Below are 16,504 nucleotides of genomic sequence, written 5' to 3'. Positions count from 1 at the left end.
TTTCTTGTTACAATTTTTATGTTGCCAAATCCCTGCTTGTCTCTCTTTCTTCTGAAACATTAATGATTATCTGCAAGAAGTATCTAGTGAGCGTACACTGGTAAACTGTAATTAGAAATCCCTACCAACTTTGAAAAACCATTGACCAACAAGTATCCCAGTGCACTCTCCAAACACAGAACCTTTATTCCAACAGGAACTTACAGTAAAAAATGATGTGTGAACAGCAGACACTGATGTTCACACAAGCTTACTGCATACAACCCAGCAGGCAATTTTTCTGGTTTTTTTGGATTATGCCCCAGAGGTGCTGGCACAATGGAATTTCAATACCATAACTGCTTATTTCTCTGTGTGCCAGCCTCTGAAATAACAGGTAAAAAGAAAAAAAAATACACATAAAACAAACATTCTCTTTTTTAAAATTACAGGAATCACAAAATGAAATGTTTTTAATTCTCTAGTTCAAACGATGTAATTTATAACCATGACACAAATAGAGAAGAAGCACAAAAGAAGGGAAAATACAGAAATAACATAACGTTCCCAAGGTTCAGTTTACAAGGACCTCACACAAAGTTTTTTTTTTGCAACTCTTACTAGAAACAGTATTATTTGCTAAAAATGCAGTAGCTGCCAAAAGCTATGATCCATCTAAAGCAAACACGTTTAAGATGGAAATAGAGTGTTAATGCTGAAGAAAGACAGAATTGAGTATACAAGTTTTCTTTTTAAATTGTGGAAGCAACTGCACTACAAAGTTAAGTTTGTTTTTCATCTTCCTGAGCAAAAATTGATTGCATTTGCAGATAAGCACCTAAATTAGAGAGAAGTGCATTAAGACAATAACAGAAGTAATCAAATTTCAAACTTTCTAATTAAACCTCTTTTTCCTGCAGAAGGTTATTGGGAATTCAACACTAGCCTTGGTTCACATGATAGAACAATGGGAAAATTTTCCGAATGGTTGAACGCTAACCCTGACAAGTGTGGAGAGCCAACTACAATACATTATATGGTAGCATAACCTGCCACCCACGTTGCTGAGAGAACAGCTTTCAAACACATGCACCGAGCTGTAAAACCACAAAATCCCTTATTACACATTGTCCCTTACTTAAGGTGAAATACACTATTCCCCCCCGCCTCCTTTTACAAATCTTGGTGCGTTTTTTTAAACCTTCATCTCTGAAGTTTATTTAGCAGCTAACTGGACCATTTTTCAGACTTTATTTTCCAAATGCCATTTTTCCTGTTTTGTTTTCTAACCAAAATAAAATCATGTTTTTATAGTACACAGTGAAGCCTGTTGTGTCTTTTACTGTTGTTTTTTTTTTAATACTACTTCCACCTGTGTGACATTATCCAAACTTTTAAAAGGAAATGTCTGATATATGACTAATTCACTTGTGAAGACTTATTTCTGGAGTGAAATATTTTCCTTTTTTTAATGGGAAGATACATGACTCATCACTGGGTAAAGTAAAAAAAAATGGTTCCATCGTGCTTTTTATTGGAAGATCAGATATTCTAATATTTACTGCGATTCTTTTCCACTGTTATGCAATCCGAATATATTCAAAAAGATAAACTGCCACAGCCTGTGTGGTTATAGACCCTGGCATTTATGGAAGTCAACCATTGCTGCAGAATGACAAACACACTCCACCCTCATTACAACATGCTGTAGTTACCAGCCAAACACCTTTGCCTTTTCTGAAAAGGCTACATTATAATAAAAGCAGACCAGCAAAACAAATCATACAGGGGGACCCAAGGGATGGTAAAAGTAGTAACAACTGGTAGAAAGCATAACTCTGAATATGGAAAGTGAGCTACTTAATGACTTGAGGAATGCATACAGCCTCATGCTGCAAAAGGAGCCCACTGAAAACTGCTGGTATGTACAACTTTCTTGGTTAATGATTCCCCCCTCCTGCCCCCTCCCGCTGCACATGTCTGCTGCCTGAATCATTGCATTCCAAGATAGTTAGAGGATATACACAGTTTCTTCAGGGGTTTTCAGTTGCAACTTTGCTGGCAATGGGAATTTTATTTGCAAGTGTTTCTATTCTACTGACAAGGTCAATTAGTCCAAGGAACTATTGGTTGTTCTGTCTGATAGCTCTGTGTATTTATTCAAGCAAGCACTTTTATAACCCACAATTGAATGCAGACAGTTACCCTTGTAAACACAACTGTCCACTGGGATTTTCACTACATTTTGAGCATGTAAAAGAAAAACACGCTTTTCTTCCTTTCTTCCCTCAGCCTGATAGCATATAAGTTTGATTACAACTTGGAAATTTCAGGCACTGAAGGGCATGAGGGCTACTGTTTTAAATAGATATGATCTACAATCATATCTACATATCATCAATATACATATTTGGACCAATTCCTAGAAGCTAAAGAACACAGAAATCTGACTGATCACTCTAAGAGCTCTAAAAATTTGGTAATGCCATCAAAAGGGAGAAAGATCAGCATCTCTGCTGTATCCAGGCATTAAAAAGCCATGGTTTAAAAGAAACAAAGCTATATGTAGCACGAAGGGCTAAAGGCTACAAAAAGTGTTTTCACAAAAGCCAGAAGCACAATGTGTGTATGTGTGTGTGTGTGTAAATCAGCTGCAGAAGCTGGTAGAGTTAAAAATAAAATTAGGAAAAAAAACCAAGACTATTCCACAGCTCTAGCTAGAACTTTTGTACATGAGCAGCATGGCCATGCCACTGGCAAAATGTGCAAAGAGGAAAAATGACGGACCCTACTCTCACAGAACTTTTATTAACATATACATGTGCTCCCTTCACCATATAGGTACTCCCTTCATAACAGGATCTTCTTGTGAAAAAGAGATTCTTCATTTATACTAATTAGGAATGGTAAAGGGGTTGGCCTATTGGTACACTGCTCTCCATCATTGAAGACTTCCCTGCATAAATCTTTCAGGTATATAAAGAAGGTAAGAAACTATCACAGAAAACCAGCAATTTTTCCCCTAACTAATACAGTTACTACTCTACAACAGTATTACTACAGTACATACTTCAAAAGAGTGCTAGAGAACATGTTCACCAAAATTTGCAGTTGGTTTTCAATATAAAAAGTTCAAGCATCTGGCTCCTTCCCCTCACACACACTATGTGCAACCTGTTCATGTCCACTAGAGAATTTGTTTAAAGTATTGTCATTAGAATACAATAGTGAAAGCTTGCATCAAAGCCAATGAAAAATTCCCCCATTATGCTGGAGGACAGTTTATCTGCACTGACAACACACAGTTTTAAAAAAATCTGAATTTTTAAGCCACTAGTACCAGAAAGATTTTTACAGAAGTAAAATATTTAAAAAACAAAGATTTAGGGGAAATCTTCGTAAATCCTCCTACAAGAACTTCATGCACAGAAAAGAGATGAAACAAGGTAATCAAACACTTGCTACAGGAAGAGAAGGTGGTGGTGTGACCTAATTGTGGCCTTCCAGTACCTAAGGGAGCCTACAAAAAAGAGGAACAGAGGCATTTTACAAGGGCATGTAACGATAGGACAAGGGGGAATGGCCTTAAACTAAGGTTTAGATTAGATGTTAGCAAGAAATTCTTTACTGTGAGGGTGTTGATTTTCCAATTTCTTTTCCATAGTGGAATTTAAATGAATAATCATGAAAAAGGTTGTAAGTGCAGGAGAGGTTTTCACACATATGTAACACTCAGTGCTTCCATCAGTTCCTAGGCTCTCTGTACTTGAGTTCCCTCGAGGAAAGCTCTGTACTTCATCAACTTCCTGCCTTCCATAGAGCTGTTGCCACATTTTTTCACATGGCTTTTTCTCTGCTTCAGAGAGTAAAGTCAGATTGACAGAATTAAAAATACAGGACCTCTTTAAGGTACCCTTGCCTAATTGAGCCCTTCGAGGGCAAGAAAAGGTTCCTTCATAGATTTGATTCTGAATGCTCAGACACAAAAGAAAAAATATCTTTTATATGTACCACAGCATAAAAGCCATGTTCAGTTTTCCTCTATAGAAGAGATGCTTATTTCTCTTAAAATACACCTTCATAACAAGGTAAGAAAAATGCTTAACAATTTTATAGTGTCAGGGCCAAAATAATCTTCCAGTGTTCTACTAGCTCTCATGTGGGCCTCCCTATTTGTATACACACATCTCATATGCATAAAAGGCTATTTCAATACCAGCACTTTTCATGACTGCACAGTAAGCTCTGATCTGATGTCTCACCATTCCACAGTATCAAAGGGCAGGAAAATTGTAATCCTGTTCATAATTTCCACAGTCTGAAGCATATATTAGTTATTTCCACAAACGCATGATGAAAAGGTCATATCACCTACAGTGATGATGACATTGGCAGGAACAGTGATGTTACATCATTTAATTTGCCTTCTTTTTGTAAAGATGAGTTCATATGAACATCTCAGCTGGGGATCTACAAAATATCCTCTGCTGGGAGGTGGAAATTTGCACAGAGTACAAATGGAAATAACCTTTTTTCTGAAATTTGATTCCTACCCATGACAAGGCTTAATAAGTAACCAATACCAGTGGAGCATTCTACTCCCCTGCTTTGCAGATTTCCACCACCAGTAAACTTTAGATGTACAGAACAGTGCATCTGTGTGCATCCTGATGAAACAAATCCATACTCAGCCAGCATTAACAGCAAGATAACAATCAAAATGAACAACTGGTGTGATGATTGTGCCTACATCCTAGAGACAGACAGGAAAGATTGAAATTCTATAAAACTAAAGTTTACTCAGTCTTTTCTTAGCATCAAGAGTACTTTGCAGAAAGCAGACTGACTATTTTTAATTGACATTCTGAACCCAAGGGTCAGAATTAAGGGTCAGAAATGCCTCTTTTCTTGAGTGGAACATAGAACACAGAGAAATGGTTTCTAACCAAAGTACCTGAAGCTTAGTCAGGAATCTAAAGTAGTAACAGCTCCTTTAGAGTTGTTCCACCTTCAATGGAAAGCAGTTTAAAATGCACCTTAGAGATGTTTGAATAAAGACTCACAAGAATACATTTCCTTGGCTGATTACCTTGCAGCAGCCCTATGACAAGCCAGGATGTCCTCACTCCTCAGGATCTCAGTCTACTCCATGTACAGAAAACAGGTGAAGATTGCTCACTGCTGCATTTCACAACATGTCTGGCTAAGTCCAACCTCTTCACTACAGTCACTGGACAGTAGAGGAGTAAAGGCATTACACTGAGGTCACTTTCTTAACTACCTCTTGGAAAAGCCTCCCAGTTTGGGCATCCCTCCAGTTGGTAATCCCCTCTCTAGTGCAGAATCTCTTCAAACAGTGAAGAAGGAGCCCTGTCCGTGGTGCTCAGGCACAACCCCATGCCACCAGGGAGGCTGCTGTGCTTGCACCTGGTTACACAACACCAGGCAAGGCCAAAAGGGATAAAAGAGAAACTGAAAACAAACCAGACAGCAGTCCAAAGGAAAAGCAAACAAACAAACAAAAAACTCCAACAAAAACCTAAAACAAAGGCCTCATACTGTTGCCAACAAAGGTGTATTAAGATTAAAGGGCTTTTACCTGAGTCTATGTAAAGATCCTACTTTATAGGCTGACAGCAGAAAGCACTATTAACTACAACATATGTGTATATATATATTATATATGGATTGAGACTATACCCTGAAATACCACCTGCACTTAGCATCAAAACACTTTATCTCCTTACAGCAAAATGAACTGCTGAACATCTAAGTGTTCTGGAGAGGTAAAATGCAATAGACAGGCAAGCATCACTTGACAAGACCAGAGATCTCTCACAGACAGCATTTCACTCATATCCTTCGCAGTGAGTTATTTTCATATCATGAAAAAGTGTAATAACTTATGTCCTGAGGAGTCTGGATGCTGTTCCAAAAATGTCTCTAGAGACTATCTGGTCCATCCAGACTGTCTGTACCATCATGTGGGAAAACTCCATGACTGCAAATGAGAAAATATTTGCTCTCCAAGCTTGATGGCTGTGATACAATGGCACTTAAGTGCCAGAGGAGAGGGCTGGGTGCACACACCTTAACTGCTGTGAGCAAGGGAATAATCCTGCCGGATTGCAAGGGCTGTTTTCACTCTTACAATGGGGTACAAACGAGGGGGAAGAAACCTCTTATTCTGAAAATAAATTCATTTTAGGTTCCAAACAAGATATGCCTACATACTAGAATACAAACTAAAGCTGATCTTATATTTGTGACAAAGTTTAGCTCAACAGCATATTGCATTGTGTTGAAAATAAGACCATTAGGAAAGAAAACACATTCATTACACACTATGAGTTGGGCAAGCATCCATAGAAAAATATAAAATGCTTTAGCCTGATTTTCCACCCAGTTAATCAGTACTGAAGCCAATGGAATCACTGTATAATTAAGCAGATTTCTGTAAAGAGCTCATAACAGTTCACACTGCTTTAATAACCTCCCCATGTGTCAGAGAAGCTGAAGAAAGTTTCGAGACTGAAGGAAAATTCAAGAAACAGTATCAAGCAGTTTAGAAAATATGAAAATTGACAGCAACATGTAACATCATGGTGATGACAGTCACAAGCATTTTACAGCATCAGAATATTGTATCTCATTAATAAGAAGCGTGACCATATTTTCTCCTCGGTTTGGAAGTAAAAAAAGCACAAGAGCATGTGGTATGCATAAGAATTACTCTGTCATGCATCATGTTATAGTCACATTCATATACCATAAAAAATGCTAGTAACTTGTTTCATATAGAAGCACCATTTTTAACTACATACATTATGCATAGAATCCCGTGTTTGGCAAGAAAAGAGCTAAAGAAATACTGCCTGATACACTGGAGAAAACTAATACACTTGTTACACATTTTATTGCTTTACAGATCTTTAATACATTAATCACACACATACTGTCAAGAGCAGGAGTTTACCACTGTATGAGAAACTTAAGTTAGGCAGCAAGATGTACAGTGCTGTACTAAGCATGACTACAAAAAGGACAATAATCATTTAGTTATCGAAAGGGCAGATAAAAGTGCAAAAATCAAAGTGATCATTAAGGACAACAATGACATCTAGTGGATACTCGGGAAACTGACCCACAGCCTAACAGGTGAAAGGATCCAGCTGCCCTTCCTCAGATACTGTGCAGCTCCCAAATTGCTATGATACAATTAGGAAGATGGAGAGAATTTACAGCTGATGAAAGTCAAAATAACGTGATGATTTATTTCTTCCAAAAGAATATTTAATTAATTAAAGAAAAATAAAACATGTCAAGAGCCTTCCATTTGATATTTAGGATAAAAGTGTAAGTCAAAACTTGAGAGAACATCACAAATCATCGAAAGGATATAGACAGATACATAATGCTAACAGACATCTCTACTACACTATTTTTTTACTCCCACAGCATCTACAGCTTTGTACTTACAACTTCCTCTTGGGACTTTGGTTTTCAGTCCCAACAATCCAAAGTGAAAAAAATAAAAATCCCAGAAGTAAAGCTTCAAGCCACCATTTAGCACCACCCTTTTCTCATCATCCCAATCCTTCTGTTATTGTAATACTTGCCATATAAGGCTGCTAAGTTAAACCTTCCCAAAATACCAGCCAGTAACTGCTGAGCTCCAGAGAAGAGGAATTTGAAACATGAGGCTACCCTGACCCAGAATGAGCAAAGATACCTGCTTATAAGTAACCCGATCAGTTTCCAAGGAGGACGTCTACCAAGATCATGGATTATTTCAAATCTGCTTTTACTGTTAACCAGAAGGTAGGCAAAACTAAGCACTTAAAGCAATTCAAATCTTATCACAGTTCTGACTAGAAGCATCACCATAAAAATACTGGATTTGATCTTTTTAAAAATAAAACACTAACAAAACACTACAACTCTGTCTCATTCAAAATCTTAAGCCGATCTGAAGAACAGAAAATTGGATTTTGCTTCATATTGTTAAAAAACCTCATCCCATCCAAAATTTTTGCATCTCAATAACTGTTGAGCATTAATAAGAAAAATAATAGAAACAATACTCAAAAGTAAAAATTTATGAACATATTCAATTATAATGATGTTTGGTAAAAAGAATATGATAAAAAATAACAGAAACCAATCTACTAAATTTAAAGATAAAAACTAAAAGCACATATCAAAATAAACCCAGCCATTTTCCCCCTTCAACACAATGCCATATTTTACCACCAAAAACTGCTTTATTATATCAGATGTCCTAACAAGAGAGAATTGTTTTAAGATAGAACGCAAAGCATCATTGACCTACCCGGATTTCCTGGAGATTATGAAAATTATTTCCTACTCTGACAGAGATCTTGCTTGGAGTGTAACTTTCATCAGATTTGTAGTCTGCATAAATACATAAGGTCTTCACTGTTGTTTTTCTTCTGCAAGAAGCAACACAAGCTATGTAAGCACCATAAAGAAAAATATTTGGGATGAGTTTGGATTATATATATATATATAATATATATATATATAATCCACAGGTATATTCATTTTCAGAACATTTAAATCCTTAGTTTTTATATATATATATATATATATATATAAAACTAAGGATTTAAATGTTCTGAAAATGAATATACCTGTGCCTAGTGATTCATAAGAAACTTGCTGTTGAAGAACTAGGTGATTTTCCACATTACATTATGCACACAGTTGATTTTCACCATTCTCCTTTGCTTGCCTTCAGAAATGTCAGTATACCAAGAAACAGATGCCAAATAAGCACTTGTACATAATGAAGCTTAAGTTAGGCTTTTCAAATATGGGCTCTCTTATTACACCAAAGCCTTTTAAAAAAAGTAAATAAAGAAGGGGGACAAACATCTCTTCTCAAGTTTTGTTAAAGAAAAAATACTGAAAGCATCCTACACAGGATAGAATAAAAAAAGGTTTCTCAAACTCAATTGTTAGGTTATGTCACCTTACATGAGTAAATGTGATGTTGTCACAACTGACATACCATTACACATTCATTTTCATTGGTTATTTAGATATTTAGTGATCATAACATTTGAATATCTCATTTTTAGAAATGCTATCTGACTTCCTACCAGTTGGGTAACAGAATCCTGGAATTCTTGCACTTCCTGAATTCCTATCTTATTGAGCAGTACAAAGCACCCTAACCCAGAGGGAGTATATTTTAATACCTAAATTGGATGTTCACCAAATGAGGCTGTGATCCATCTGACTGCCAGTAAGTTTCTAGATTATCATCTCGTAACTGATCCACTCCAAACCCTAAGAAAAAGAAAATGTGATAATCTTGAACATCCTATTTCTGTGATGCAAATGTAGCTCTTCTTCAACTGTTACAAATTAATGTCTCCCAAGTTATAACATATTAGGAAATATGTCTAGACATCCAAGGTGCACCTATGCTTTTCTGACACAAAACTGAAATAGGGGAATCTGCAGAGGTTCAATACTGTTGAGGTCTGTGGGGTGCAAATCCATGTCAACATGTCCTGGAATTTCAAGTGGTTAAGTAGTAATTCATGTTGGTTGCCAAAGGAATAATTAACAGTTAGACTTTTCCACATCTTCTGTAACTTAACTGCTGAACTAAAGCAAAATCATTAGCAGAGACCATTCACTATAACATTTTAGCCAAATGTAACATTTTCTTTTCAAGTCATGTCCTGAAATATTTTTGCTTTTTCAAGTACTAGCTAGAACAGGCAATAGATGGCAAAACCAGTATTCCTAAAGGTTAATGCCATCACATTTGAAGAACCAACTCCAGCTTTGTATTTTCTAGTCCCTCATTATCCTTTTACTAATTACATCCTTTTATTGATTGTCCAAACTAGCTACAGTTCCAATATAGCAGCAGAAGTTTAATAAAAAATTTCCTTCAGTCTGTTTAAGCAACAAAACCACGAGACTTTTCTTTTCCAATATTCCAGGATTTCAGACCAAAGTCATTCAGCCTGAGCACAATATTGTGACATAAAGGGATCACTAACCCTAGGGTGCAGCAAGACAGCTGATCAACTCCCAACAGATATTTCTGAAATAGCAACTCAAGCACCCCAAAGGGAAAGAATACAGATTTTCAGATATTTTGAGCAGGTATCACTAACTGCCCCTCAGGACCACATGTTTATTTTACTTGCAGGGTTTTAGGGCCACCCTGTAACAGCTGAGCCCACACCAAGTTTCAAAGTTCAAGCAGAACATCTCCCAGCTGCACAGTCATCCTTAGTTAAAAATGGAAGACACCCAGGAAAAATGCCAAAGCATAGAAACAATTTTACTGTACTGGGTGTGATCCTGCTCACATGGCTTAGTTTGTTCACCATGGAAATGAAAAAAAAAGATCAATATAAAATATATAAGAGTTCTGTTTAGTTCATATTAGATAGTTCCTCATAGAAGAATTTCTGATACAGTTACAACTTTCATTTTGTAATACATATAGAGAAGGCCACCATTATTTCTAGTAACTACAGCCTACACTACAGCATTTTTACTGCTGTGGATGTCTTTCTTTCAAAACATAAATGTACATTCAACTTTTTACATCATTGTTGTGATTTACCTGGCTTACAGGATGAAAGAGACCAAACTGCTTGTGAGCCTATTTCTCTAACAGTACCAGTCCTCTCTAACTGCTTTGGATCAGCACCAGGTGGGGTCTTGTTTGGGGTGGTCATTTCTAGTGAGAGAAAACAAGTGAGTTAGTTGACATATTTTTAGCTTGATGGGAAAATTAAAGGATTTTGTTCACACAGTCAGTTTAATTCTTTGGCTTCACACTTTTATAACAGCCTACAGAATTTATACATATTCACACATACATTTTTGCATGTCTGTTGAACATTTCATTATATACATAAAGTAATATGTATAAATATCTAGAATATATATGTGCAATCTATGTAAGAGGCTCCACATATGTGTAAATTTTGTGTCCTTAAGAACGCAATACATGCCTGCAACATTCATAAGACATACTTTACTTTATCATTCTCATTTATGCATATAGAGTTAGGGTTTCAGAATTTGGTTTTTACAGTTCTGTTTTTTAAGAAATTAAAATTGCAAATGTCAAGTTAAAGGCTAGCAGTGCAACTTCATTTTCTCCCACAGATACACTTAAAAGTTCTTTTAATCTACAAATTCAGAAACTAGAGCAAGAGATACTTCTCCCCTAAAATAGGAAATGGGAGCTTAAACAAATTGTATAATTTTTAGTAATTGGTTATAGCCACATTTATTTATGGACCATTTCCTGAACTTTACAACTTCATCTGGAATCATTAACTTGTGACTTGCATTGTTCAAGTAATCACACTCAGCCTCAACACCCAGACTATCACCACATATACAACAACTTAATTAAGCTGGGTTTTGTAAAGTACAGAGCACTTGACTATTTCCTAGGAAGTAGCTTAAGATATTTTTTAAAAAATTCCAAAGAAACATAAGTTCTATGAAAAGAACTACATTAAAGCTTAAAATTAACATAGAGCACTAAAGAGTCAGAGAATTAGAGCTGACCTCCCATCCTTTGCTTACATGCATGACACCACATCATGCTCTGCTGATCTCAGAAAAAGTCTTCCAGTGCCTCTCCCAGACAGCAAATAAGGGACTGAGTTAGGCTGGGACCCACAAGATCCACGCCTTACCCACTACAGAACTGAAACCAGGCAGAGACAACATTTTCTATGTATCAGTGAATCTGCAGCTAAAATGTCCCACAGGACATCTGACTTCTCTAGTGCACCAAACACCTTCTATTGGCCCTGGAGTATTTTCTTTTAATTTTGCAAACATAAGGCTTGACACAGATATTTTACCTGCTTTCTCATATACAAGATTGCAGTCCTAACTACCATAAACAAAATCTACAGAAATAATTGCATGTGTAGAAAAATCTAAATACTGACAACAGCAACTGTCACAAAAGGCTTCAGACAAAATCCTTGTTCAAACACCATCCTCTCAGAAGAGATGTTGGACACCACACAGCCAATCCTACAGATATCATATATATATTCACAGACAGATTAATTCTAATGCCATGTAAATAAAAAAACTTGGAAAAAATTTACAAACATTTAGTTCATAGCTACTTGAAAAACAAACATTCTTCACAAAATGGTTTGGGAGTGGTGGAAGGGACCTTCAAAAATCAACTAGTCCACCCCCCATGGTGCACCAAAATTCAAACTATGTTTATTGGGCATTGGGGAGACTATTATCCCAGACTTGTGAATTTTAAAGCTCAATTGACCTTCTAATCCAAACTCTGAGCAATTTTTTTTTTTACTTTTGTGACAGCGAACTAAAAGAGGTTGAGTTAACTCATTTTAATTCTCAGATTTGCACAGACACCAAAAATACTGTTCTTCCAAAATTTCAACCTCACAAAGCAAAGCTAGATTGTTCACTTGTAATTCAAGTGATCATATCTCAAAAACATCATAGAAAACATCTTTTGAATATTATCACCAGCAAGACTTGACACTCTTTTGACTTCAAGAGAAAATGAATGAAAAACTCCAAATCCCACCCTTAAGGCACAAGGACTATGCAAACATTCCATCAAAACCCATCAAAACAAGGTAAATCACAGAAAGTACATTGCTCACTCAGATTACATCACAAACTTGACTATATATGCTTTTAGAAAAAAAATTACTGGAATTTTCAAAGTATGCAGAATACCTTAAGATAATGATGTTGAGCTTTCTTATAAGCTTCAGCACACAGAGCAAAGTTCTAAATAGCTTAATAATGCAAGACTTGTATTGCACTGGTTCTCAAAAGTTGGAGGCATTACATTTTGGAGGTCTGAAATACACAGCAAGAAACATCATTCAAGTTCCCTATTGTTTTAAACTGAGCTTATTTTTTTAATCCAACAGGAAAAGATTCTCAAACCCCAAAATTTCAACTCCAAACCACTGCTAGCAAATAAATCAGCCACATATTGTGTACTAGTGATGAGAAAGACTGAACATTTTCAATGGCTGAACTAAATGAGTCAGATTTTCATGAGGGAAGTTCTGCTCAAGAACAATACATTCTTGAGAGAATGTAGCTCCCCAACACTCAGAACTCTAAAACCTGAAAGATGATAGAAGTACTAAGGAAAAATGATGTAGCAACAGGCCTGCTCACTCAAGTAACGCTTCTGGACATTTTACTAGCAGAAGTAAAAGTAACTCATTTTAAATGAGACAGCAATACTTAGCTCTAAAAGGAATTTAAGTCACCTAATAAATTTTTTCTTTGCTTTTTTAAGCTGCATAAAAATAAGTAATTTTTTTAGAAGGCCTTCTCCTTGACATGTGCTGAAAAATGGAAAGACACACTGCACCTTTAGAAGCATTGGCTGGAAACCTCTCTGATTTTCAATTCAGTTATTCCAAAAGATCATTAACAGGCTGCTGTTTCCTTATTAACAGCATGAATATATGAATGTCTTCACAACATGATCAAGGCCACACTTTCATTTTGCCATTTTCACCTCTGTGGTTTGCACATCCTTTGGTCAAGACAAAGCAGCAGCTTTTTCCCGCCTCCTTGAACTCCTCATCCCTCAATCCCTCATCTTTCTCACAGAAGTTCTCTCCTCTCCAGAAAACATTCCAGCCCTGTAACAGCCGACTGAAGATGTTTTAGCAAGCACAGTTTATCAAGAGAGTGAAATGGATTTAAATGGTTGGACAGTCTGCCTTCCACAGCCAAACCAGCAGGAGCCACCCGTAAAAGCTGCACACCTGGAAGCAAACCCTTGTGTAAGCACACAACACACCCAAGAGGAGATACTGGAGGATACATCATGGGCCTTCCTATTGAAGCTCCATAAAAATCCCAGCTCAAGGAAACTTGCAGATTTCAAAGCAGTTTTCCCCTATTAAAACTTGCAATTCCACCACACTGTGTACACAGAACTATTTAAATACACACCTGAAAGGGCCCTTGAGAGACCTGACTGTGCCTGAGAGATGTCTGTCCAGACATTTACTTCTCCAGCAAGAGATCTGTGGACAGCCAGCTTCAGGTTTCATCAACCTGAAAGCTAAAGATTTTCCTTTAGCATCCAAATCAAGAATCACCACCTAAAAACAAGCATCTCTTGATCTACAGAGAACTCAAAGACTTGTTAATCACTGGCCTTTACACAGCAACCCTTCTATTGATGTGAAGGCACTTAGGAAATTTGCTCTCAGTTTCCTCTTTCCTAGAGTGTCTATGCCTTTCAAGTTCCCCTCATAAAGTTTAATAAACCTAATATTCTTGCAGAGTCTAGATATCACTGTTGTTTAAAAAAATAACCAGACCATTTTAGCTAAGGTCCTTTATCATCTGAGTAATCACTTCCTTTGTCTTTATATTTACTCACACTAGTTAATGTGACAAAGCAACACCTGGGTAGTTGAAACCACATAATTCTCAATTAATATTGGTTTTACTGTGCATTATAGTGCTCAAATGCAGTATAAATGCCCAGTGTTTTCTGGGATACTGTTTGCTGTTCATTGACACCACTTCCACGAACCAGGCCTTTGATTTTTTAATTCCTGTGTTCTCTTCCTCCCTCAGTTCCTGTGAACTGAGCTTAGTTACACTGATTTCCAACCTGCTACCAAGCTTCTCAAGGTGGCTTTTAATTCCAACCCTTAGCTGTACAGTGCTTGCAATCTTTTCAACTTTGTATTCCACATTCCAGGGAACAGTGGAAACACACTCAAAACTGAACTCTCCAGGAGCACATTTCATGACACCACTGTTTAAAAGTGAGTCATTTACAAGTCAGATTCAAAAGCTCTTAAAAAATCTTTAAATATAATTATTTTCAGAGCACACTTTAATAGCTTGAACAATGGCAGAAATCCTGTAAAACTCAAGGCAGACTCCTCACATTCCCTCCTTATTAAGAGCATTGACTACTGTAAAAACAACAACAAAAAAAAGTTTAATCCAGACTACTCTCAGCAAGCCAGACTAGAATATTTCCTGGGTGCACGCTGATGTTAATTGTCCTCTATTTACTGACAAATTCCCTTCCCAAACCACCTCCTCAGAATCATTCAGGAGATCAGAGGTCATCTGGCTTTTCTCTCTTTTTTTATTCTTTTAAGAAGTAATACTCTGATTGCATTCCAATCATATAATTTTATTTAGTTTTAGCAAATATCTGACTATAGCCTTTCCAGGAAAATGGAACAAAGGCTGCACTGACTGCATCAGCATTTTTACAACATCCATAAGACTGTTTTTCTTGTTCTTAACAGAAGGGAATTTCATACCTAAGATTCCCTGATTTTCTTAACTGCACTACTGATTTACAAGCTCTTGTCCCTGCTCTCACTGTCTTTGGCTGGACCCTTGCTCTTCTAAGGCCTTTAAAGATCCCAAGATATATCTGAAGACCACCCTCTCACCATGCTTCCTATTTTTTAATTAGATGGAAGATTAAACATTAAATATTAAAAATATTAATGTTTAATTAATATTTAAAAACCATAGTAACTGCTCAGCAGCACCCTATTTTAACTAGCTCACCTGTACATTTGATCCCTCAGATTATTCTCTCAATCCAACTTTAATAAACTTATTATTTTTACCCTGCCTCCAGTGCATTGCTTTAAGCCTATTAGTGAAAATTACCAGACTTTCATTGTCAAAAATAATTCCATTATAAGGAAAGATAACTAAAAGAATTAAATTAGCAGTTTTACACATATATTTCTAATCAATCTAAAAAAATAATTTTTAATATGTTTTTGGAAAGCCCAGACTTTCCAACGTTACCTAGTAAGGCTACAAGCAGTTCCTTAAATGAGGCAAGCACATCTTTACAAGGAGTGTAAAGTGTAAATATTAGGTGGAAGCTGTGGTGAAAACCAAGAGCAACCAGAGGATGAAGCCGCTTTGAAAAACCAACCGGTAGCCATCCCCTCACGACTTGTTTGCAGAACTTTCAATCAATTATATTAGTTATAATTGTAACAATTATGAATAAACATAATGAAAAGTAACCAGGTTTACAACACTGTACTGGGGCCATGGGCCTCAGGCCTAGAAACCGCTTTAGTATCGGAAATGAAGCAGCAGCACCTACTCACGGCACGGGCCCGCCGGATCCCGGCCCGGCTCCGCTCCCCGGCCGCGGGGGCGACGCGAGAGCCCCGCACGCACGGCGGGAGGCGCCCGGCCGGGCATCCCCCACACCCGGCGTGAACACGCCGCCTCAGCCAGTCCCGCTTCTACCCGGGCTGCACCTTCTTCTCGTCCTCCTCCTCCCCTCACGGCCCCGGTAGAGCCACAGCTCCCACCTTTCTCACCTGATCCCGCCGGGAGCGGCCACAGCCGCCGCCGCAGTGGAGGGAACGCAATGCGCGCGCGCCGCCCCGCCCGCTCCCCCTCAGGCGCCGGGGCCGCCCCTCACACGGCGCCATGGGCGGGGCGGGGCCGGCGGAGCGCCGCG

The 16,504-nt window shown here is 37.5% G+C and overlaps 1 protein-coding gene across 3 annotated transcripts in view; it reads right to left on the bottom strand.

Annotated features, from left to right (window-relative positions):
- ANAPC10 (anaphase promoting complex subunit 10) overlaps positions 1–16,504 on the bottom strand; it is a 32,880-nt gene extending 16,376 nt beyond the window's left edge. For 2 of the 3 annotated variants that reach the window (XM_036382727.2, XM_036382732.2), the window contains exons 1-4: positions 16,362–16,504; positions 10,598–10,714; positions 9,204–9,294; positions 8,312–8,432 (exon numbers count right to left, since the gene is read on the bottom strand). In XM_036382727.2, the coding sequence (XP_036238620.1) occupies positions 8,312–8,432; positions 9,204–9,294; positions 10,598–10,712 (327 nt within the window). In that variant the 5' untranslated portion in view covers positions 10,713–10,714; positions 16,362–16,504. Of the gene's footprint in view, positions 1–8,311; positions 8,433–9,203; positions 9,295–10,597; positions 10,715–12,732; positions 12,793–16,361 lie in introns of those variants that run through there. The other variant, XM_036382728.2, reaches the window with a different exon arrangement.

Source organism: Molothrus ater, chromosome 4 (genome assembly GCF_012460135.2).
Source record: "Molothrus ater isolate BHLD 08-10-18 breed brown headed cowbird chromosome 4, BPBGC_Mater_1.1, whole genome shotgun sequence".
In the NCBI taxonomy this organism is placed as follows: Eukaryota; Metazoa; Chordata; class Aves; order Passeriformes; family Icteridae; genus Molothrus; species Molothrus ater.
Note: the sequence above shows the minus strand (reverse complement) of the source record. Positions and strands in the feature narration are given on the sequence as shown.